Source organism: Gamsiella multidivaricata, assembly GCF_025024155.1.
Source record: "Gamsiella multidivaricata strain RSA 2152 chromosome Unknown BC939scaffold_58, whole genome shotgun sequence".
Classification (NCBI taxonomy): domain Eukaryota; kingdom Fungi; phylum Mortierellomycota; class Mortierellomycetes; order Mortierellales; family Mortierellaceae; genus Gamsiella; species Gamsiella multidivaricata.
In genome coordinates this window covers 229,072-252,428 of record NW_026251766.1, presented here as the reverse complement: position 1 = coordinate 252,428, position 23,357 = coordinate 229,072, and the positions used below count along the sequence as shown (strand labels likewise).

General features: G+C 47.7%; 6 protein-coding genes across 6 annotated transcripts; 2 read left to right on the top strand and 4 right to left on the bottom strand.

Moving 5' to 3' along the window:
* Positions 1-907: 907 nt before the first annotated feature.
* On the bottom strand, positions 908-2,000 carry BC939DRAFT_459627 (uncharacterized protein; the record flags this gene model as incomplete). The annotated part of the gene is made up of 2 exons (XM_051556755.1): positions 1,571-2,000; positions 908-1,495 (listed from the first exon to the last, which is right to left on the bottom strand). Coding segments are annotated over exons 1-2 (551 nt in total), but the record flags the coding sequence as incomplete, so codon positions are not given.
* A 1,711-nt stretch (positions 2,001-3,711) lies between these two features.
* On the top strand, positions 3,712-6,276 carry BC939DRAFT_459624 (uncharacterized protein). Its single transcript, XM_051556754.1, is given in 3 exon segments — positions 3,712-4,476; positions 4,525-5,688; positions 5,701-6,276. The coding sequence occupies 3 exon segments, from the start codon at positions 4,186-4,188 to the stop codon at positions 5,782-5,784; spliced, it is 1,539 nt and encodes a 512-aa protein (XP_051409593.1). The 5' UTR covers positions 3,712-4,185; the 3' UTR covers positions 5,785-6,276.
* A 1,533-nt stretch (positions 6,277-7,809) lies between these two features.
* On the bottom strand, positions 7,810-11,653 carry BC939DRAFT_459621 (uncharacterized protein). Its single transcript, XM_051556753.1, has 8 exons — positions 11,435-11,653; positions 10,977-11,160; positions 10,603-10,852; positions 9,496-10,511; positions 8,564-9,407; positions 8,390-8,476; positions 8,146-8,292; positions 7,810-8,015 (listed from the first exon to the last, which is right to left on the bottom strand). Exons 1-8 carry the CDS (start codon positions 11,491-11,493, stop codon positions 7,984-7,986), a joined length of 2,619 nt encoding a protein of 872 aa, XP_051409592.1. The 5' UTR covers positions 11,494-11,653; the 3' UTR covers positions 7,810-7,983.
* Positions 11,654-11,665: 12 nt separating this feature from the next.
* Positions 11,666-13,541, bottom strand: BC939DRAFT_459618 (uncharacterized protein). The gene is made up of 3 exons (XM_051556752.1): positions 12,484-13,541; positions 12,314-12,385; positions 11,666-12,224 (listed from the first exon to the last, which is right to left on the bottom strand). Exons 1-3 carry the CDS (start codon positions 13,506-13,508, stop codon positions 11,933-11,935), a joined length of 1,389 nt encoding a protein of 462 aa, XP_051409591.1. The 5' UTR covers positions 13,509-13,541; the 3' UTR covers positions 11,666-11,932.
* A 6,086-nt stretch (positions 13,542-19,627) lies between these two features.
* On the top strand, positions 19,628-20,338 carry BC939DRAFT_400155 (uncharacterized protein; the record flags this gene model as incomplete). Its single annotated transcript, XM_051552524.1, has 1 exon — positions 19,628-20,338. One exon carries the CDS (start codon positions 19,628-19,630, stop codon positions 20,336-20,338), a length of 711 nt encoding a protein of 236 aa, XP_051409590.1.
* A 2,388-nt stretch (positions 20,339-22,726) lies between these two features.
* On the bottom strand, positions 22,727-23,352 carry BC939DRAFT_459610 (uncharacterized protein). Its single transcript, XM_051556751.1, has 2 exons — positions 23,247-23,352; positions 22,727-23,164 (listed from the first exon to the last, which is right to left on the bottom strand). Exons 1-2 carry the CDS (start codon positions 23,280-23,282, stop codon positions 22,874-22,876), a joined length of 327 nt encoding a protein of 108 aa, XP_051409589.1. The 5' UTR covers positions 23,283-23,352; the 3' UTR covers positions 22,727-22,873.
* Positions 23,353-23,357: the final 5 nt, after the last annotated feature.

Here is a 23,357-nt window from a genome sequence, read left to right as displayed (position 1 = left end):
TGATGTTCTCAACATTACCTATAAGTGTTATTTCCACATCCAGTTCTTTGACTACCATTTGGCACATATACTCCCACATGGATTTCCTGCGTAAAACGGTGTCAATGACATCTTTCGGCGGCCGTACTTGCTTCACTGATACTTTGAGGGCAAGATCTCTCATAAAGAATCTTATTGGATACAATATAAAAAGTTGAGATCGTTGCGGAGTCTCTCCAAGGCATAATCGCCTGATAGCCTCCCTGATCGCACTAATCCCATGTACCAAAAATAGTTTGTAACATTACGCCTTGAGGAGAGTCTGCAACGATCTCAACTTTTTATATTGTATCCAATAAGATTCTTTATGAGAGATCTTGCCCTCAAAGTATCAGTGAAGCAAGTACGGCCGCCGAAAGATGTCATTGACACCGTTTTACGCAGGAAATCCATGTGGGAGTATATGTGCCAAATGGTAGTCAAAGAACTGGATGTGGAAATAACACTTATAGGTAATGTTGAGAACATCAAGTAGGATGTGTTGACATAGTTGTGCGGCAAATCAGTAAATATAAGACATTGATATCTGACGCCAAAGTTTCCACATAGAGCATGTCGATCAATTGATTTAATGAATGAGTTCATCTCAGATCTACGAGGAGCAACGATGACGAGATTTGTTTCCAAAGCGAGCGGATGAGAATGATGTAACTAATCCGAGGAATGAATGATGAGACTCCAGTTGAGGATTGATGAAAAAGGGATGGCGAATGCAATGAGAATGTCAGAATCAGCGAATCGATGAATCAGTTTTTGACAGCACTGTATAACCGTGCTTGTCAAAGCGTACGCAGCATCGGCTAGTATGTACTCTTGACCGTCAAAGTAGCTGTCCGGTTGGGTATATAGCTGGGTTCGCTTGTAAGCCAGGGCATCATGGGTTGATCCGACGTAGCCAGTTGCAAAGTAAATAAATCGTCCCAAATGGTCGCAAACAGCAGTGGCTCCCATGGCGTAGTCGCACTTTCTTGTTATCCACGCGTTAGTCTCCCACGACGGACCCACGGCAAGAGGGAAAGGGACACCGTCGACAGCACCAATGCATTCAGCAAAGCCGTGCTCGCGTTTATACCAGTCCTTGATTACAGCCTTGCGCGCATTGTCTGGCCACACGACATAGCGCTGAAATAGCTCGTCCAGTGCATTGATACATCTCCATGTATACGCTGTAACTGAGCCGACACTGACACCTGTAACCCACGCTGTCATCAGAACGGAGATCCCTTCTGAACCAAGGCGGAGGAGCGCAACCTTCAACTGGATAATGATGTCCTCCAAGGGTACATGTTCGTCTCCACGTCTGAAATGGCCGCTTCTGCTGAGCATCAATGCGATCCTCTGGAACTGGTCTTTGGTGAGACGCATGATGCCCTTGAATCTGACATCATTGTATGCGTTGAGGACACGATCCCTTAAGTCCGTAGATGACGGTACCTGAGTTCTAGGGTGTACATATCTTTAATGGCGTAAGAACCATTGTCTTCTATTATCACACACACATTGTAATCGAGAGAGTAGCTTGTGTTCTTACCTATTCCCATGAAGGAACTTCAAAATCTCGACAGTTGCTTCTAGCATTTGTAATCGAACAAGCCTCCTCTCCTTCGGGGTCTGCACGATAGCGATAGCAGCATCGGCAAACTCTCTCTCATACTTGTTAATGAGATGTTGTTTAGCAGTGTATTTTGGCATCGTGCGAGGTGTTAAGAATGGTGGGTAGGTGAGAAAAAAGAAAGAGGAGACGCCTCTTTTTCATGTTTTTTTTTTTCTAGTGATGGATGCATGCATAGTGCGGCGTGCATGGTCAAAGTCGGTAACATTTTCAGGAACTTTTGAAAGATCTAATGTAACAAGTCTGACCAATCAGAAAAAGTCCCCGGTAGGAACTTTCCTATCCTTGTATTTCACCTTTGAATGGGGCTCAGGGTAGAGTTCCCCGAGATTCTGGAGCAATCAAATGGGCGAACACGGAGTTATGAAGGAAAATGTCGAATTTTGCAAAATCATGTGAACTTTTTGTTGCGCACTGTAGTTCAGCCAAGATATCATCCGTAAAAAAAAGTGAAAATATGTGGATAGGCTCAAGGGACCCGTCCAGACGCATAGGCGCAGGGAGGTTGATATAGCCATGGTGAGGATGATGATGTGGATGAGTAAAAGCATGAAAGACAGGAAGAGGCGGAAGACAGTTGAGAGAAGAGGACGGGGGGGAAGATTGGCGCCTGCGTTTATTATTGCAATTGGTGTTGCTGCTGACACTGTCGGCAGTATCCATGCTAGCGACTTTTGAGTGGTTAATAAAAAAAAATAAAAAATAAAATAAAAAAACAAAAAGTATTGGGCACGTTGCTTACCAGGTTCGTTCTCCAGATCATCAAACTGTTCCTCAGCATTGAGGAGTGGACGGGAGCGAACAATTGTCGCCAAATGCCCCTCCTCTACACCTGAGTCGGCTCCACTGGCTCCTTCAGCAGGTGGAGGTGCGTCTTGGGTGGCGACAGGCACAGTTTGGATGGTGGTAGGAGCGATCTGGATGGTCAAAGGCATCACTGGTCCGAGGGGTGAGGTGCCGTGGATGATTACAGGTGCAACTTGGACAGCGATGGGCATAACTGGAGCATGAGACGAAGTCTGACTGGATCCAGGTACAGAAGCGTTAAGCCCCTGGGTAGCTGGGTTAGGCAGAGCCCCAGGTTGACCAGGCACAGGCACGGGTTGGTCAAAGAGTGGAGCAAGCTGTTGCATGAGGTTTGCAGCTTGTGTTACGAAAGCTGCAGCGTGGCTAGAAGGCTCAGTCTGGCCAAGGATGGTTGTTACTTGGGATAACAGGGCAGCCACCTGCCTCAAACTAGCAGCCTGGCCACCAGATGGAGCCTGATCAGAAGGTGTTCCCGAAGAAGGATTGTTGGGGGGATTCATGGCTAGAATTAGCTTGATGGTAATGGTAAAGAATCGCAAATGTTGGTGGAGGGCACTTTTCATCTGCAATTTCGAGGACAGGAATCATAATGAAACAGTTTCATGGGAGCTGGCCCCCGTAGAGTCCTCGACAATAAGTAACGCGCCACATATTTTTTAAAATAAAAATTTCAATTCATCAGAGAGGTGACCCGTCTAAAAGGCATGCCATCCCGTATTTTCAAGCAATACCATTTCTCCACTCAATTGTGAGGGTCACACATGCATGCCGAGGGCGCAACGGAAGCCACGGGCACATTGCAAGAAGAGCATCATCATCAACAGACTCACTGCGACTATCTACTCAATGGAGAACCCGCTCATTACCCCTGGTGCTATGCCTACTGGCGTTGGTACTGACACTGACCAAGACACCAGCCCTGTGGAGTCCCCAACTGACTTCCTGTCCGTGCCAAGTGACGACCCTTTTCAATATCTCAGTGGTGTCGCGTCTCCTTCAAGTGATATTGAGTCCCCTCCAAGCGGAGCTGTTGCCGCAAATAGCCCGCCCAACAGCTTGCCACTTCGAGTTATAGCTGCATCTCCCGACAGGTACCTGCACCTTCGCCTCAATGGAACTCCTACTCGCTCGCTACGACGTCGCGAAGAGCGACCTCTACTAGGGACAGTGAGTAGTCTCATACCTCCATATCTCATACGTCCCAATACGGAAATCATTCAATCAATTTGAAAAAATATATGGCGCGTTACTTATTATTAGCCGCCCTCAGTTCTAAAAATCGTGCACGATGTTGTCTGCGATGTTGTTCTCGATGTTGTGTTAAGGGGAGGAGCGGACGCTGTTCGTGTAACATCGTCGGTTGACATCGTGGACTCGCCAAAAAGGACGATGTTTAGGGCAAAATCGTCGACATCAGGTTCTCACACCCTAGTCAAGCTCAACGTCCCACTGTTTTCGCTTCCTGTTCTTCATTCATCGCACACCCGTCGCCATCCCCGCAACCCATGTCGCAAGAGCAACGTACTGTTACCAATGAGGTTGACTCCAGTTCTCCTTCTTCCCCTCCCCTCACTCCCCGCCCACCTGAGTACGACGTTTTACCTGCGCCTACCATCAGCAGGGCAGAAGAATCTGACCCCGAGCAGGAAACTCCATTGACCCGCTCGAGCATTCGATCTCGTCGTCTCTATCATCAGAATGGAGCAACAAACCAAGACTTTTTTCGAATGAGCAGACGACCTCAACAACAGCAAAGTCGGCAGCAACTCTCTGACGATCCTGTTCGCGACGTTCTACATCATCAGTCCCAGCTACGGCAACCACCACAGTCACAACACCAACAGCCTCAACAACACCAGCAGCCTCAACAGCCTCAACAGTATCAACAGCATCAGCTGTACCCAAGGAACCAACAGTACCAAGAGCAACTGCATCGAAAGCAGCAGTTTTCTACTTTGGAGCTTCTTCGGCTGCAGGCCCTGAGTCAGGTAAATAAAACACGCGACACCTTTTCTCTTGTCAGACTGTAGCCTCGTTGCAGATGGTGACAAGCGTCTCTTTTCTAGCATTGCGATAATCCCTTGTTCCCCACCCATTCAGCGCCAGGCACACGCTATGGACCTTTGCAAACGACCGCTGCCTCCCTTGGTATTGCGTCAAACATGGGACCCCTGGATGTTTCTCAATTGACGTATCCTTCGCAGCCTCAAGACCATATGTCATCACCGGTCTCTGTTGCCTCATCACTACGTTCTCCTCTGCTTTCGGCAGCATTCCCTTCCCCGACTTTAACTGCCAGCAGCGTATCCTCCAATTCCCCCGCAGTCCCAAAAAAACTGCCTCGACGGCCTTCCGCGCCTACTCAGTCAGAGGCGAAGGGGAGGTCGAAAGGACATGTTTTCACAATGGACCAGGAGACGTATATCGCAGAGCTGCTTGCGGACCCAGAGACTTGGTCTCTTTTGGACGGTCCAAGTGACAGAAACAGCTACCACATGCCTAAGACCGAGGTTCGTGAAGGCATTGCTAAGAAGGTCAATCTCAAGTTTTCCACGGAGGAGAAGCCGGTAACCCTTGATGGCTTTCAGATCAAGAACAAGATCGATAACATGAAGAAAGTCTGGAAGAGGGCTAACCTGGCTCTCAACAAGACCGGCAATGGAGACCTGCCCAACAAGTCATTGAAGGAGAAGGTCATCCAAATTTGTCACTTCTACTACATCTTGGTCGAGGTCTGGTCTGCGTCTTGGTCCTTGAACCCAAGGGAGCCCTATCAGCTTACCGGCAACCTCAACCGACCTATTCCGGACGACAACGACATCACTAGCGACGAGAGCGACGGGCAAGGCACTGGAGCTGGACCGCCGGACTCTCCCAATAGACTCCCAGAAACCAGCGCTGTACGCGGACACCGGAGCTCAACGACACCGGCCAAGACATCCAACAAGCGTGGAAATGAAGGGTCGGATTACGTCGCCATGCTCAAGAACTTATCTGACATATCTGAAACAGCGCACGAGCTCAAACGACAGAAACTGGCTATCGAGGAGAGGGCAATCGAGGATAATCGCCGGTATCAAGAAGCGCAGATACGATTCATCGAGATGCAGACCTTGAAGCTGAAGTCCGAAATGGAGGCTGAAAGGATGAAGTTGGAGATCGAAAAAATTAAGGCAGCCGCAGAGATGAAGAGAGCAGAGGCGGAATTGGCGAAAGCGCAGTACACGGGAGTAACGCAACAGAGATCTTCACAAAGTCCACAGAGATGTAGTCCTAGCCCGCAGAGAAGTCCTGGCGGTGGAAGTTCATCCAAGTATCATCACTAAAGAACTGCTATATTTTTTATTACTCATCGTCTTCTTTGTAAAACTGCGGCCATGATAGTGATTCGTTTGTTTAATGCCTCCTCACGCATCTGTCTCTGTTGAGCAGGAGTCAACTCATCGTCGTTATCGTCGTCACTACCACCCTCGCTACCACTGTCATTTTCTGCAATCGTGCCCCTCGCCCTCCTTTCCTCGACCTCCTCTTGTATCCATCGCTCAGTCTCTTTTTCATACGGATTGTGAATCCCACTCGTCAAAAGAATATTGCGCAGGACAACGCAAGCCGCTACATGCCTACTTGCCTCAAAGACGCTCTGGTTGCTGTTGATATGGATTCTAAGGCAGCGGAGGGATTTGAATCGTCCTTTGAGTAGACCAAAGCCATGCTCCACTTTCGTCCGGGTTCCACTGAGTTTTTTGTTGAATTTGATCTTGTTGGGCGTGTGATATTCTCTAGGAGTTAACTTACTAATTAAACAATCGGACTGAAGTCAACGAGAACAAGAGAAGGTTTTATTGATGACAGGTACCAACAGGTCTTTTATAGTCCCTGTAGTTACTAGTCACAGAAGACTCGCTAATACGTCGTAGAAATAAAAATGGAGGTGCGACTCAGGCACATAGTGCCCAAGCCCCACACCAGGTTGGAACACCACAGGGCGTAAGAGCGCCTTTGAAGGCTGTCATGAGAGTAGGTGACAGCCCATACGCCGCATCACCGACCATGTATTCGTCTCCCTCGAAGTACCGGTTCTGGAAGCGATAGAGCTCGGTGTCCTTATACGCTGCGGAGTCATGTCTGCTCCCCGGGTATCCCGTGGAAAAGAAGATGAAAACTCCTCGATGATCACAGACGCCAGTCGCGCCCATTGCGAAGTTGCCTTTCCTTGTTGCCCAGCTGTTCTTGTCCATTGAAGGCACACGGTATAAAGGAAATAAGGTACCGTCAATGGCCCCAAGCAAGTCTTTGAAACCCTTTTTCGCGAAAACCGCCTTGATGATAGCCTTCGCCTCGACATCGGGCCAGGAAACGAATCTCGAGATATGGGCACAGAGTGCTTCGATGACCCGCTGGGAGTACTTGATGGCTGTCCCTTCAGTTACGCCCAATACTCGACCGATTGCTTTGTATGAAACCAATGATCCGTCGTGTGCTAAGCGATGAAGGCCAACTTTCAGCTGGATTGCGACATCCATCTGGGGCTTCTTCCCCTGACGTTGAAACACCGAGTGATCTCGAATGATCTCGAGCACGTACTCGAACTGCTCGGGAGATAACCGTAGAGCATCTTGGAAGAGGGTCCCATTGTCCGTGGTAAGGACTTTGTCCCGGTAGGTCGACGACTTGAAGATTGGTGTCCTTGGATTGAGGTATCTGTTGGTTTTAAAAAAATGCTTTGTGATGAACACTTTCAGGAACAGAGGAGTGATTGTAAACATCTCTTTCTGGGACGCGTCAAGGAATAGTTGGAATTCAAGGCGTGTCAATGCTTCAAGTATCAGTGCTCGCGGAGTCTTTCGGTGGCGAGAATAGTCGCGAAATGGAGGCATGGTGTAAAAAAAGTGCTAAGGAAAGCGAAGGGCAAATTTAAAAGAGTGGCATGGCTCTTTTGGCGATGTTGCTTGTAGAAGAAATGAGTGCACCACGATCAACCCGATTTTACTGTTACACGAACAGCGTCCGCTCCCCCCCTTAACACAATATCGAGAACAACATCGCAGACAACATCGTGCACGATTTTTAGAACTGAGGGCGGCTATTGTCGTGAAATTTCGATCTGAATCAGATTCAGATAAACAATTAGGGGGGTAAGCTAGCCCATTTTAGAGAATTTCTCATTTATGTAGTTTTTTTAAAAATTCCTCACCCCAGAGTTAGGAAAACAAACGAAGGGATAAAGGTGCCTAAATCGTGAACTCTGTCATACCCAAAAATGTGTTCGCAAACTGGCTATTAGCTGGTAAGCCTGTATGAGCTACCAGAGGAGGTCATGGTTGATTTTCTTTTTATGGGGATGTAGATAGCCACATTCTATTCGCTGGCAAAGATAGTTAACCAACAATCTTTTTATTTGAAGCTGTTTAGAGGAAAACTTGCGTCGGTGTTACGACTGAACAGTGAGTTATCCGAGGGCTGCGGTTGTTGAAGTCTTTTTTTTCGATGTTCAACGACTTCTCTTTCTTGACGTCTGCGCTTGATCAGTTAGTGGAAGTGGTATCGGGCGTAACATCTATTATTAGGCAATATTATTACAGCATTACAGATATGGGTATCTGTTAGCTTGGCTTACAACGAATCTGGAAGATTGCAGCCAGCCCGGGGCAGTGAGCATGAATGCGCGCCAGAATAAGAGGTCGTACCTTCGTTAACGGCTTGTTCCCGTCCACTCGGCGGATAATGCATCATTTGAGGTTCCATTCCTAAAGGTCGTGGGTGCATCATCATTCCGTTGGGGCCCATAGGGGACATCATTTCTGGTGGTGGATACCGCATCATTACATGCCCGCCTAGATTGAAAAGATAATGCGATGATAAAGATTGTGTTAACGGCCATCGGTTCAAGGGAATATACGTTCTCGATTGCAAACATCAAAGCAAAATTACCATGAGCGGCTGGCGGGTATGCGTACATGGCCATATGCGGAATCATGCCCGACCGGCCGGGGGGGAATCCCTGTGTTGTATAGTGAGCTATGATAAACGAAGCAAACAAAATAGGGTACGTAAGAACAGTTTTATCAGAATACTTGCAGGACAGATGGTGACGGCATCGCTTACGTGCTGAGGTCAGTGCCATCTGAGGGAAGCCAGGCCCTGTGCCGGTGTGAGGCATTCCTGGAGGTGGAGTGGGCTGTGAAAAGGGAACTGGCCCGGTGGTGGCAATGAACGGCACCATATGATTGGGCCCAGCCATGGTCATGGGCGGCGGTCCGAACTGGCCTGACGGCCCGTAGTTGTAAGCAGACATTGCATAATAGCTGCCGACGGTATTTGCACCGTGCTGTCCTATGCCCTGACTGAACATCATATCTTCTTCGTACCGGTTCGTCACCTGAAATAAGTGACGGAAGGGGCGTTGCCCATATGGCCACGTTGGAGTGATAGTGACAGGGTTTGGCGTAGTCTGATCCTTCCTGAAGGGGCTCGACATGGAATCCTGAAAAGGAAGAGCCCCTTTTTTTACCACTTTTCCAAAAAACATATTCTTGTCCGGTATGCCTGGACCGCCTGGACCGGCCTTCTTATCTCCGACAGCAAAGGAGGGTGTAAAGGGTGCGGCATTGACATTCGGCTTGAACACTGAGGCTTTGACATTAAACTTGAACGAGCCGCCTGAGTTGGTTCGCCCATCGACAGGCTTTCCTGCAGAGGATGATGTCGCAGTGCTAGTCGTAGGTGCATTTGTAGAATCTGCTTTGGCGTCCTTGGTCTCTGTATCGGATTTTTCCTTCCCCTTCTCCTTTTCCTCTTTGCCCTTGTCCTCGTCCTTGTTTCTGTCCATATCCTTCTCCGACAGTTCTGCCGGAGAGCTCTCCTTGGTCTTTTCAACCGTTGCAGACTGCTCGTTCTTCTTTCCAAAAATCTCCTTAACGTCATCTGGTACGGGCGTATTGAGTTTTTTCTAGATTGAAATATGAGCACTAAGTGTAAGTATAGATGGTATATTAAAACCCAAGATAGCGAACAAGTTCGTGTTCACAGCAGCTTACGGTGAGCTCCTTGCCAAACTGCTTTAATTCTGCAGCCAGGCCGTCTTTCTCCTTTTGCAGCAACTCCGTCCTGCGCTGCGTGAGTCCAATTTTGGTTTGATTTACCAAAGCCTTATCATTTGTCGCGAAGGTACGCGCCGTCATTGCAAACTTGGCAAGATTGTCCTCGATCTGCTTCGAATCTACGGCATGCTCAGGAATCTGCTGGTTTTTTGATCCTTGGATGGTAGCCGCATTCAAAAGTGTTGAAACCGGGTTGTGCGTGCGCAGGTCGTTCAGATTGAACTGTGGGTTACCGCCCTTCGTTGAATTAGATCGACCGACAGAAGCGCCCTCGGCAGGCTTCGCAACAGGAACGGCAGCTTCGACGGCAGCGGTCGATGAAGAGGGCATTTGATCAGTTGAAAATGACTTTTGCGGTTGCGAGGATTGGGTCAGTTGAGCCAATGAGGTCGACTGCTGTGCTGATCTACTGACCTGAGCCGCCGTATGGATTGAAGACGTCGACTGAGCAGGTGCGGGTAGTGGACGGCCTGTCTGCTGTGAGGGTGTAGATGGTCGTTTTTGCTGGCTGAGTTCCTGCTGACGCCGCATCGCTGGGGGCATATATTTGTTAGAAGCAGGCAGGGGATCACGAACGACAGCGCCATAGAGATCCTCTTCATCAAGACCACTATCATCTACGGTTAGGCCGCGTTCTTCCCGCAAATGGACGTTGTTCGAGACGCTCTGCTGGATTTCATTTGCGATTTGAATGGCCTGCTGCTCGCGCGCTTTGAAATCTGCCCCTGAACGGTCCAGTTTTGTCGTGTACAGCTCTTCGTTGAAGTCGGTCTTGACCCCAAAGAGTCGTTCATTGGCGGCAAACTGATCCCAACCAGCCCTTCCATTATGATGTCCATCACCAAGGTCACCTTCGATATCAAGAAAGGCTGTGTGCTCCTCGGGAGCCCACTTTTTAAGATCCCGCTCTCTGATGTCACCAGACCGACTGATGTCCGTATCCGTTTTAAAACCTGCTCAGGAACAAGAGAACACGTAGTGAGCCACATGAATGAAGCTTGCCGTACGTGGTGGTCGATACCAGTGTAATTGCCTGAGCAGTACCTTCGCGCTCGCCACGTTCAGGGCCAGGCCTCTCCTGAGGAAGAAAGTCGACACCTACGACGTTGATAGCTGTGCAGTCCTTGGCGAGGATAATGATCTGTTTGGTCAGGGGCACGTCTTTCTTCTTATCTTGGCCAGAAACTGGCTTGGCTAGTCGCAAAACGACTCCAAGATCTCCTTCCGTGAAAGCCGTGTGGAAGAATCCTTGGTACTTCGAGCCGTTCTTTACAGCGACTTCCACTTTCAAGCCCTAGAAGTGTACCATTATGATCAGCGCATGCTCACCATGTTAGGCCTTTGTGTTTGCACAAAGCTACAGTAATACAATCTATCTTCGGGGCGCCGTTGCGAGTGTCGGTGCCGAGTGCACTTACGATCATGTTTGACAGCAGGAACAGCATACGGTCATGCATGTTTTTCAAATCAGCTTCACTGAGGATAATTTCCTTGTTAGCCGCAGAGCTCGGGGATGGTGGTGCGGGGCTGCTGCTGGATGAGTGGCCAGACTGCGTGGTCGTGGGAGGGGATTGGGCACCCCACTTTGCCTTTCCGCCCCTACTGAAGAGCGAGATTGTTGTGAGTCCTAGTCAAGGCCACAGCTGGCAGGACGCTTTTTCGTCTGCTGGACTCATCAACCGCGTAGTTTCACTCTGTCTCCTTGTCGATCTAGTTTATGATTTGCTGTGTTGAGAGGTTCTTTGCTTTTCCAGGTTGCAATCGGCTAGATTTGATTGTAGGTGCTCATTGACACGTCTTCCATCCCTAAGCTCAACTGAAGAAGGGGCAATTGGACCTGAAGAGGTTGGGAAGAGGACACAGTGATGGTCATTACCTTTGAATAAACACTGCCTTTCCACCCTTGGTGGTTGGGCGGCCGGTATAAGTTGTCATTCTCTACGAGATCAGAAGCAGGAAGGGAGGAGCACGAGGAGGCGAGAGGAGGCGAGAGGAATGGGCTGAGAAGGAATGCGAATGAGACAGAAAATCGAGAGCGAGGAAAAGAAACGAGGAATGGAAAGGCGATCGAGACGGAGGTCGCTGAAAGAATGGATGAAGATTTTTTGCACGCGTAGGGCCAGCGTTCAACACGAATTTATTTTAGCATTCTGACACATCACTCAGACAGCAACTTTTGAGGTAGCCGTCATCCCTCCCTATGATAGACACAAATACCCAGGACGCCGGAAATGCCTTTCTAATTTCACCTTCAGGCACCATAAGCCTCTATGGCTGCATGCCTTCGTTGGCCTCCTTAATGCGCCCCAAGGCCTTGTTCGATTCAACAATGCACTGGTTAAAGCCCGTCTTCAGTCCATGCTGCTTGGATTGTCTATAGTAATCCCGTGCCCTCAGAATATCGCCCCTCATCTATGGTTTCAGCACAATCAACAACAATTTCCAGTAAGTGTATATTGAGGGAACGAATGAGCAAACAAAAGAAATGCAGGTGCAGAAAAATCGTTCGCACCTCATGAAGCATCCCGAGATTGTACAATAGAACTCCACAGCCTTCATCGCACTCCTGGCCACTGCTGCTGGTCCCGACCTTAAGCCCTCGCTCAGCCCATCCTGTTGCATCTTCAATATTGCCTAATCCCGCAAACGCATCTGAAATGTTGCACCTACAGTAGTATATCGCAGCAAATAGTCAATCCAGTGTAAACATATCAGCAATAATCCAAAAAAAAAAGTCCGCAGTGGCCATACTTACATTAACACGGCTGCGTGGCACGAACGTTCATCAACCAAAGACAATGCACGCATGTAGAGCGGGAGTGCATTCCTGAAATGAACATAACAGATATGAATACTTAATTCGCGCCAGGATATCTTCGATAACACAGTATCACAGCATTTCTCAGAAACAAAATGATGACTTACGAGTAGATGCCTTTACTGGTATAAAATCCACCCAAAGCTTCTAAACTGGCGCCCAAGTCCATTTTGGTCATCCAGCTTGGTAGCTTTTCAAAGTTGAATTGCTGCTGCAAGGCGTCTTGATCCCTCGCGTTCCGCAAGCCTTCTTCTCCGGAATTGTCTCCAGTGTGCTTCTCGATCTCGTAGTGCTTCTTCATCAGCTGCTCGATAGACCAAAGATAGTACTGCTCTGCTTGCTTATCCTTCTTGATAGAGTGATACAAATCACCCAGCTTTTGTGCGACTCCAATTGCCTTGAGTCGTGTAGTCCCATCCATAACCCTTAGCCCATGCTGCACTTGCGGTTGTTCCGTAGGTTGATCAAACTGTGTTTCAATGCCGTGATCCTGCTGCCCCTGCTCTATAAATTGGCTGTCGTTCACACCAATATCCGTCTTAGTGAAGTCATTTCCTCTACCCACGGTCCGGCCATGGACGAGGCATTCAAATGTCATCACAAGCACGTCGATAGCTTCGTGCGTGCGGCCCATGTCCTGAAACATCGTGCCAAGCTGGATCATGATTCCCGTCACCTCTGGACCGTCGACCCTCAGATCCGGATGATGCATAGCTGCGTTAAGTGCGCTACGATAAAAAGCAACAGCCTTTTCCCTATCGTTGCCATAATTTTGATAATAAAGCGCCTTGCGAAGATCGTTACGGATGGCTTCTGGGAAGACGTTAACGCCCGAGGTGTAGAACTGCCAGAGTCCCATGACTGTAAGTGTCAACCCGCCCAAAATAAGCGCTACAGCTGCGAGAGGAACACTCCGGAGTCCAGCACGAGGGAAAGACGAGTAAGGGCGGATGGTAGCTGGGAGTGACAAAACAGCAAGATCTCTTCCTTTCAAGATCTTTGAATGTGTTGTGTGTGACAGGTGGTTAGTGACTCCATTGCTGGCACCGGTGTGGATAGACCTGGTAGATCGGATGGCGGCCGCGGCAGGTCTTAAAAGTGCTGTTGAGGCAATTCCTACTGTGCGGATCATTTGCCCAGAAGTGAAGGAAAAGAAGGAGGGGGGTTTACGAGGAAGAGAAAGAACACCATCAACCTGCATTGGTCACTTGTGTATTAATACCCTTAAGTTATTGTGATGTCTAACCATTACTCCAAGGATCCTTCCATGAGGAACCTCGTGCCAAATGCTTCAACACCCATATGTGCAACCAACAACTGCGAACTGTCATTGAAGACCACGTCCCTGAAGAGCACCAAAGTTGAATAATTTATCGTATTTGCTGACCTCACCTGTTTTGGCTCACATCAATGGATCTACACGCTCAAGATATGGCTACGCTTTCGAACGTTGCTGCTTACGGCGAGGGAAACGTGGTGCAATGAAGGCCTTCGAGAGTGCGGACAGAATTATCTATGTGCATTGTACAATGGTTCATTGAATGCTACATGTATCGTCGGATCCGTATATTGCGAATGTTGTTGTAGCAGTGTAAAAAAAAAACTAGCCACAGCATTCGGCGATAGCTGTTCCATGTTTTTGATGTTAACAACTATTGTGCCTTTCAAATAAAATTGTAAAATTTCTGAGCTAATCTAAGGATACCAACGAACGAGAGCCTCGAATAGCGACATGACTCATCTCTAGTAGAGATCCTCAACTAAGATAACATCCCCGTTAAGCCCATGGTTTCACTATTCCTTACCTTTTTGCAAAAAAAAAATACCAAAAACATAAGGAATACCCCTATCCTCACTCCTCTATTCCAGGTGGGGTCCATAATCGAGGTCCTCGAACAATCTAGGATGGTCTATTCTGAGGATATTCGATGGCGTGCCATAGTCCTTTTCTGCATCATGGGCATGGATATCAAAGATGTTTCAACTCTCTTGGGCATCTCCACATCTAGTATCACCAATTGGGTCGATAAGTAACTACCATATCTTGATACACCGACCCCAAGATTATGAAAAGGAGCTGAGAACTCGAATAGCGTGAAATCAAATCTTGTTTAGAGAGCACCTCGAATACCGTATCTCGACGATAGCGCATTGAAATTTTTACAATTTTATTTGAAAGGCACAATATTTTATCTACAACCTATCGCTGCGTTGGAGTACGTTGCAGGATTTCGCTCGAAAACGAACCTGTCAATGAATGACAAAGTGCTCCGTACTAAAAATTTTCTTCAGTAGCTGTAGTCCATTATTCAAACTCCAGTCTATCGATTACTTCACAGTATCAGCTTACGTTAGGCTGGCGAGGGCGAGGCAGTCAAGAATGTGAAGGAGATGTTTGTGCGAAGGCATTCCATAGTAGACTAACTAAACCTATACCAGGTGCAATGCTCGCCGACCACTTGGTGCAGTATTCAACTCCAATGGACATATATCGGCACTAGCTTCTAGTTCTATTTCTGATGAACCTTCCCGACGAATAACGTCTACGACTCTCGCCCAGATCTGAACTGGTCCTATTAATATTAGATAAAAATATAATCCTAGAGTAATACCGAGACCAAAAATATGCTGGATGCATTGCATCGACATGAGAGGTCCATGAACTCCTTATATGCGGCATACACAATTGCGCGAGCATCTTTGAATCTTAAGCTTGTTTTTCTTTTCCAATAGCACTGAGGTTTTTTTTTTTTCGTTAATTATGGGGTTTTATACTGTAGCTCGATGGACTAAAAATATCGGCCCTCCAGGAAAAAAAAATTAAGGTCAAGGTCAAGGTCAAGGATACCTAAAGATCTCATTTATCTAGTGCTCACCAATTGTCTTGCATGCTCATATTTACGACGCAAAAATATTAAACCTTGTCCCTCCATCTCTCTTGCGAGCTCTTCCTCTCGCTCGCTCTTGATCTCCTTGCCCATGCACTAGAAAGAAAAAAGGAGAGCGCTATAATTCACTTTCTTGGACGTTGTGTTTGCCCTAGTCAACAAGACAGTTAGAGTCTATTTATGCATACGATACACAAAATAAATAATAGATAAAACTGGCGGGACTTTTGGCATTAAGAAACCTAAACGATGCCGCCGCATAAGAACGTACTTCTATCCAACTGACTAGTCTCCTCTTACTTCCAGTATCACGCACCGTGTTTGCCTTTACGACAGTATCCGGCCAGAGTCATTGTTACTTTCGATAGTAGATGATTGCTATATGGATGCGACAACTACTTAGGGACATCATGGTCGCCTAGACTACTGGCGCCGAAAAACTACCCTCTTATAGCCTCGTTCTTCATTTATTTTGTCGACGTGTTTTTGATGGGTTAAAGGGCTAGTGCTCGTTACGCCCAGCGAGTGAAGAGTAAGCGTCTAGCTTTGTCGCCGAATTAGAAGCGCGCTTAGTGCGCTATACCAACTGGCATGGACTTTGAGGGGAGCCCTTTGGCTGAAACGTGCGTTGCCGCAAACCCCTTGCATTTGCCAATGCCGTTATATCATCGAGGTCTTCTAAATATCTGTATGTTTTTATTAGTATGTTCCGCCGGAGGTATTGCCTCGAGCTCCTAATAGTAGAAATCCAACTGGGAACATTGTCCTGAAAAAAAAAGTGGAGACCTTGATGGGCTATCATGATAGACTGGTCCATGCTCCAGCTGCAATCTACGCTGCTGTGCTGTATGCCATCGGAAAAGACACATATTATATAACTCCTCAGCGGAAAAGAGCCTACAGAACAGTGACATGAGCGCTTTTAGTAAAAAGATCAAATAATCGATGGTGGCAATGTCCAAGGACGGTGCTCGAAGGCAGAGTAGGGGGAAGATACAACGGTGCGGATGGAGTAGGATAGACGGAAGAAGGCAAGATCAAGATGTGCCGGCAGTTCTTTTAACATTCTCACTTCAACTCTCTTTTTTTCGGATTGTACGGTCCAGACAGTTTGAAGATGTAAATCTCTGCTTTGAGTGTGATTGTAATGGGTGTAGTTGCTGTCGACAGATTGCATACAGCAGCCATGCCGTCTCAGCTAGTGTTCGCGTATTTTTAACACCAAACCTTGTTGTTTTAATAAATCAATCAATCCCCTTCGTCTTCTCCGTCTCATCATCCCATCCTTCTTTCCTCATTCCTTTTTCTTTCTTCATGTTCATGACCCTCGACCCATAGACCAAAAAACGTGTACCCGTACATTATTTTTTTTATGTTCTAGTCTAACGTCTTCCTCTTTACTTTTAACGAACCCCTCACCTTGCATCGACTGCAGCCAACAACAATACCTATAAACAAAGCAACCACCCACACCCTGACCTTCACCAACCTTTCCTTTTCTTGCCTTCTCGTCTTTTCTTTTTTTTTTCTCACTCCTTCTCTTGCCTTCTCGTTTTCTCTTTTTTCTCTCACTTCTCTCATTCCCATCCTCCTGTAGTGTCCATTCACTATCTCTCCTTTTACTCAATCCCACAACAACCCCGCCCCGACATTTTTTTTTTACGACCACAAATCAAAACTCAATCCAGCCCTAGTTTATCCCATCCCTCCTTCTCATACCCTACCCTACCTGAACCTACTCGCAGTCACCACCCGACCTCTTGACTTTTCTTGCTCATCTCTTTTCTTTTTCTCATCATCCCTACCCTCCTTCTAATCAATCTGACGAGCGCTCATCTTTTTTATTCCTTAAACGCACAATTACCCGTTACAAATCCGCTGTGCTCTCTCTTTCCTCGTCTCTTCTACATACATCACTGACTGGTAAGTGGTTAAAGCCCTGTCATCCGCCTCTCAAGGCCTCATCTGAGCATGTCCATTGTTCCATCTGAATTGTGAGCCTCTCCCTCTTTTCTCTTCCCTCCACTTCTTGTCCTCCTTCCTTCCATCATCTCCGTGATGCTGTTTTATTGTTTTATTTTAATTACCTTGTTAATGTTTCTTACCTCTGAGCACAAATAGCGTGAGCGGAAAGGCCGAAACATTTATTGAGAATTGAGAACCTCGCGACGCGACTCCACACCATTTTCTGATACGGCATGTCTCAGCCGTACCTGATTTTTCTTTTTTTGGTTGCTATACTTCCTGCACTTTCTTTTCTTTTGGGTCTGTTCAATGTCACTCCTGTCAAAAATGGTCCTGATACCCCGATGTATGGAGAGGGGTGTCAACGATATTGTAAATATTGTTGGCTGGAGTGTCGAGAGTTGTAGGGGGGATGTGGTTGGTACATGGATCGGTTGTTGCGTGTATAAACAAATACATGCACCATGCACCTGGTATGGAGAGGCTGGGTTCTCGGTCGGCCGTCGGTGGTGTTTTTTTTTCTCGTATTTCAATTGGCCCTCCCTCTTTAATTTTAAAAATTAGGGCGGGGTCGAAAGGTGCATCCCATTTGCTGCCTTTTTTTTTATGTTTATGTTTATGTTTATTTTTATCCGCTACATACATGGACTGCATATTATGCCGTGTAGACCACATCAGACATCCCCATCCTCCTCTTCCCTCCCTGCCCATGCCCATCTAATTTATCTCCATATCTGTCCTTCTCTTGCCACAGTACTTGTGTATTTACTTTATTACTTTTCTTTGGTCTCTTCCCTCCCCGTCTGTCCTTCTGTGTGCTTGGCAGTTGTTGTTGTTTGTTGTGCATGCGTATTTGTGTGTTTGTGTATCTGTCCGTTGAAGCGTGTTTTTTATTTATTTTGCAAGCTGCCTTGTTGTGCTTTCCACCACATCCATCTATCCCACCCATCCAACTGCCCCATCGTACTTTGAATTTTAAATTTGTGAACACAACAGACAAGTCTATGCAACTTACAGGCTTCGTTTGTCTACATCCAATTATCAACCAATTCATTTCATATTCAATAACCATTTAAATAATGCCCGCTGTGGTGCTTATTCTTGGTGCCGAAAGTGGTGTGAAGATGGTAAAAGAGGGATGCAGCTGCATTTCTGGCATCGGTGTGGGGCCATCGCCATTAAAAATAGCAGTATTAAATATCACCCACTCCTGTTCCTGTTCCTGAACCTGGACTCTACCTGAATCTGTACCTGAATCTGAACCTGTACCTGAACTCTACTTCTGCCTATGCATATCAGGATCCCCCTCCTGGTCCTATAGTCTACCTTACTATACACCCTCTCATTTCCATCCGCATGTCTGCTCGTGCCATGCATGTATTGGTCCACACCATATCATATGCCTGATTGATATATTTGTATTCGCAGCTAACCAATGGCCCCATTGTCTATTTTCATCCCTCACCTTATAGAGAGCCTCTTGTCTTCCTGCCTCGCCCTTTCATAAGAAGACAACAGTACCGTCCACACACCCTCTCTTTTTTCTGGAGCAAGGCAAAGCAAATAGCGAAAAAGTCTGTCTTTCTACAAGCAAATGTCCTTCGGCACCACCTATCTGACTCCGACTACCATCGACCGAGATATCGCCTTTGCCAACGGACCCCGTCAGAGCTCTCATCAACGTACCTGCAGCGGCAGCGCCTACACCGAGGAAATGTTTTTGGCCCCAAAACTTGAGTCCGACCCCAGAGACTTTTACGTGGACGAGAACAACAGAAATCTCGCTCCCTCAGAGACCGGCACCTACATGGTTGACCAACCCATGGGTGGCATAGACGGTGTTCAAAGACACCCAGCTGGTCCTGGAGTCAAGCAACCGCGGGATCGGATGAGACTCAATAGGATTCTGAACGGCTCTTCGTCTTCATCTTCGGAGGAGGGCATATATCAGCAGCAGCAACAGCAAACTCAGCAGCACCCAGAGAGTGGTGAGCAGCAGTATAGCAACTATCCGTACCAGGACAATTCGCAGCCGCAACAGCAGTTCCAATCATTCCATCCCTCAGTTGGAGCCATGCCTGTGTCAACATTCCCCTCATCAATGGCTGTGCCAGTGGCTACGCTCCCGACACTCGCTACCATGTCCTCGCCTTCGACCTCGTTTTCGACCATGAGTCAGCCCAACCTCATTTTTGACAATGTTATGCCCTACTCATACAGCGGCGCTCCTTATCAAAGCCAAGCCTATCCGTTCAAGCATGCTGGTAATGCTAAATCGATGGATCCCTCGACCTTTGGTGCCGACTCCAATCAGGGCTACTCTCCTCAGGCCCAGCACTATCAACACAGCCCCGACCCCTCGGGCTCTCCCTCGGTCCTCTCTGCGTTCCCTCAGCGCATGAACTCGGACGGCCACGGTGCCCCCGATTCTCCTCCATCATCCTTCTATCATGGACAGCACCAGGCGCCATCTCCTTACAGCATTGGATCCCATAGCCCGACTTCAAACGGATCATACCCTCCTGCCTATGTCACAGCGGGTGCCCCAGGATACAATTCGCTGACACCTACACCACCAGCCACACCCCATTATGGATTCTCGCATACGCCTGACGGTCGATATACTGGCGCTTCAGTGCCTGTGTACGGCGACTATTTTACATTGCAATCGCAGCAGTCCTCGGCTGGTGCCCGTCCCAATAACCGCTACCTCGGTTCACCTTCGACGCCACCAACACCTACGCCCTCGACTCGCTCGCGAAAGACCCCTTACCAGCCCCGCGCTGCCAGGTCGACGGAACTTGGGGTGGCAGGAGCCACTCCTGCTCCGAGACGATTTCAATGCCATGAATGCGAGAAGGCCTTTCCGACCAAGGGAGAGTTGGCATCACACTCTCGCTGCCATCTCAAGGTCCCTGCCTTCCTCTGCGGCATCTGCGGAAGGCCCTTCAAACGCCGCACCGACTATGTCCGTCATGTCCGCAATGTACATGAGGAGGTTGGGCGCTACACCTGCAGTCGGTGCGGTGAACGGTTCGGTCGTTTGGATAAGCTGAAGCGCCACGACAAGCGAGGCTGCGGTGCAGATCCAGAGGAGGACGAGAAGTAGTAAGAGCACAGGAACCTTCAGAATCCTTACCATATCGCTGACGGCATGCCATATCGACTTGTCGTAATATTTGGTTGTTACCCTCGATTCGCTGGTCGCCTGGGTTTATTATTTTTGGTCGCTAGCTTTACAACGGTCTTTATTCCCTTCTTTCGAGCTCTCCTAAATAAGAGAGGAGTGCTTGTCTCATTTGTCTCCCCACTAATTCCTCTTTTTATATGGTCAACATGTTGCGCTTTGCTGATTCTTTACTTTTATTAGAATGGACACAGGGGCGTGGGGAATGCCTATAGAGATGGGCCTATGTTCCCTCTATTTCTTGTATCTTCCCCAGCCCCGGTAGCGCCTACTGTTTACCTTTTATCTCTATGTATTATACATATCTCTTCCTTCCTCGTCTGCTTAATATAAAAAACATAAAAAAAAGTGAGCGCCGACTTCCGATTTATTGCTAAATGAATATGCTCAAAAACTACGAGTGTCCAAAAGCTGACAGGACTGACGCTGCAGATTTGATAGTCCATTAGTCCGCCACACTATGCTGTCGCTTCTGAGAGCATCCCTTGTAGTTTACTTGTTTCTACGACATGTTTTACACGAGCTTTGATTCATTCGATATAGTCGTTAGATACAGCAATGCAGACACACGCACACGCACAAAATAAAATAGAAAATAACGCGTTCAAGCCTGTCTGGTCCTCTTCTGCAGTTTAGCCCTCGTTTGGCGGGAGCTGTGTATCCCATTCTTTCCCAGCCCACTTCTTTGAGTCAAGTCCACTTCCATGAGCGCAGACATCGTCCAAGGCGGCTGACATTTATCGTCTAATGACTTTCAGCTGACACGCATCAGGCTACTGTTTGCTGCTTGATAGTCGAGGCTGAGTGAAATGAGTCGTGAAAATACTTTATATTCAGCTTGAAGCCAAAACCGGGTTCCCCGCTTGTGTAACCATGTCGAGGAAAATAAGGAGACGCCCGTCCTTGGCATCTCAGACGGGCGTAGAGTCAATGAATGATAGGTGCTGCGCCCAGATGTGGTCGTTGATGGTCCTGATCGAAAACCTTTTTTTGATGAGGCGGCACTCCAGATTTATAATCGTAAATGTGTTCTCCCATTATTCCTGAAAGAGTTCCTCCCAGCGCGCCATCGGCATCGATAGCCGGTTAGAAAAGATCAGGAACTTCCTGTCTCCACTCGTTTTGGGTGAAGGTCGAGAGATACTACAATCCAGCTGGGTACATGGGGCGCGCGACTATAGGCCGCCTACGCGCAATATGGCATGTCAGGCTTTGGAGCATTCACGCCCTATCAAATCAGTGCTTCCCACACCTGCATGCGCACCTAAACACGTAAGTTCTCCGCTGTTTTACGTTTCAATTGCGCTAAAGCGAGCTTCCTTGCCAATCTCACCAGCGTTAAACACGGCTGGCAGAAAAATTCGGTGGTTCATGTTGATGTAGCCAAGACTGACAGCACCTTCAAAGACAGTTCGTGCATCTTATGGACTCGCAATTCATGGCGTCGGGGAGGCCTCACCGCCAGCACTCGTGGATCCGTATCAATGCAGACGTTAATCGGTTCGTGACTAGAGCTAATCCCTGTATTCCTTTATTAAATGATTACACCGCAAGAAGAAAGCTCGATCTCCCTTCATCATCGTCGAAACGATTGTTGCTACAGATATTCATTCATTTTGTTCGTACCACTCACGTCGATTTTCCAGGATGGTGACTATAACGACGATTGTATTCAGCCGTGGCCTGCAAATTACGTGTCTTTATTTGTTGATAGTTACGAACTCACGGCGGCGTGGGGTACCTCTCTGTCGCAAAATCTTGTCAACCATCACTCATCTCATCTTGAGCTCACTCCGGATTGCTGGCGGTTTATCTTTACCTTTTTCTCAAGTGTCAATACTCTGGGGCCGTTTTGATGCGGCCATGGTTGTAACATCTCATCCTCGTCTTCCTCGACTTTTTCTACGCTAACACTTGCACTGATAGGCTGCTGCTGCTGTGTTTCCTGAGCAGAGACAATCGCTGGGCTGCATCTCCTGCGCGGCGACAAGTACTGCTGTGGATATTATTGTATCCTGCATGCCTCTAATCGCGAATTGATTGCCTCTCGTCCTCTCGGTATTGTGGCCTGGTACTGACTGCTGATTCTCCGAACTAGAACCGGTCGGAAAAAATTCCGTTTGCCGTCATTTGCTTCCATTGAATCGCCACTTGACATCCATATCGAGCAATGACGGCAAACGTGAAGAAGAGAGCAATGAGGGTGATGAAAACGCTTCAACTTAAGCTTTTAGTTGCCGTTCCAGATGCCACATCGCCATCCTCAATTCCATATTTTCATGCTGAAGTTGTGATAACTTGTTCACATACCGCCATATCCGGGAAAATGCTGTTTGCAATTTCTGATCAACCCTTGGAAATGGCGCCAACTTCGGCATTCCCGTACGGAGCTGTTGTTGGAGGAAGAGAACAGAGGGATGTCTGGGACGAATTTGATCTTTGTGCAAGATTTAAAGCTTAGAAGGCGCTACTGGATGCCAATGATTGAGTAAATGTGTTTGAGGGAGCAAGTAGAGTGGGAAGAGGGTCAAAGGATGGGTAGGATAAAGTGGGAAGAAAAAAAGCCCGGAATGCAATCAAGAAAACTACATTAGTTATAACGACAGGAGGCAGTAGTCCATTGGCCGCGAAGAAAAGAAGCACGAACAAAAAGATATTCGCGAAACTTATATGAACAAGGGACCGATAAGGCCTTCGGCCATGAGCCGCATACACAATCCAGCTACCCTTGAGAGAATGTGCAGCCCTCTTTTTTAATAGTGTGAGCAGGGACGCGTCAACAAGTTGCGACCAAGAAAAACTTCAAGCGTTCATCAGTCATACTCAGTACCAGTGCAATTAAGAAGATGCTGAATTCGGGCGTCATCAAGCGGGCTGGAGCAGAATGCTGCTTTGGAAGAATCAAACATTCAATGTAGAGGAGACCAACGGAAGTGGGAAG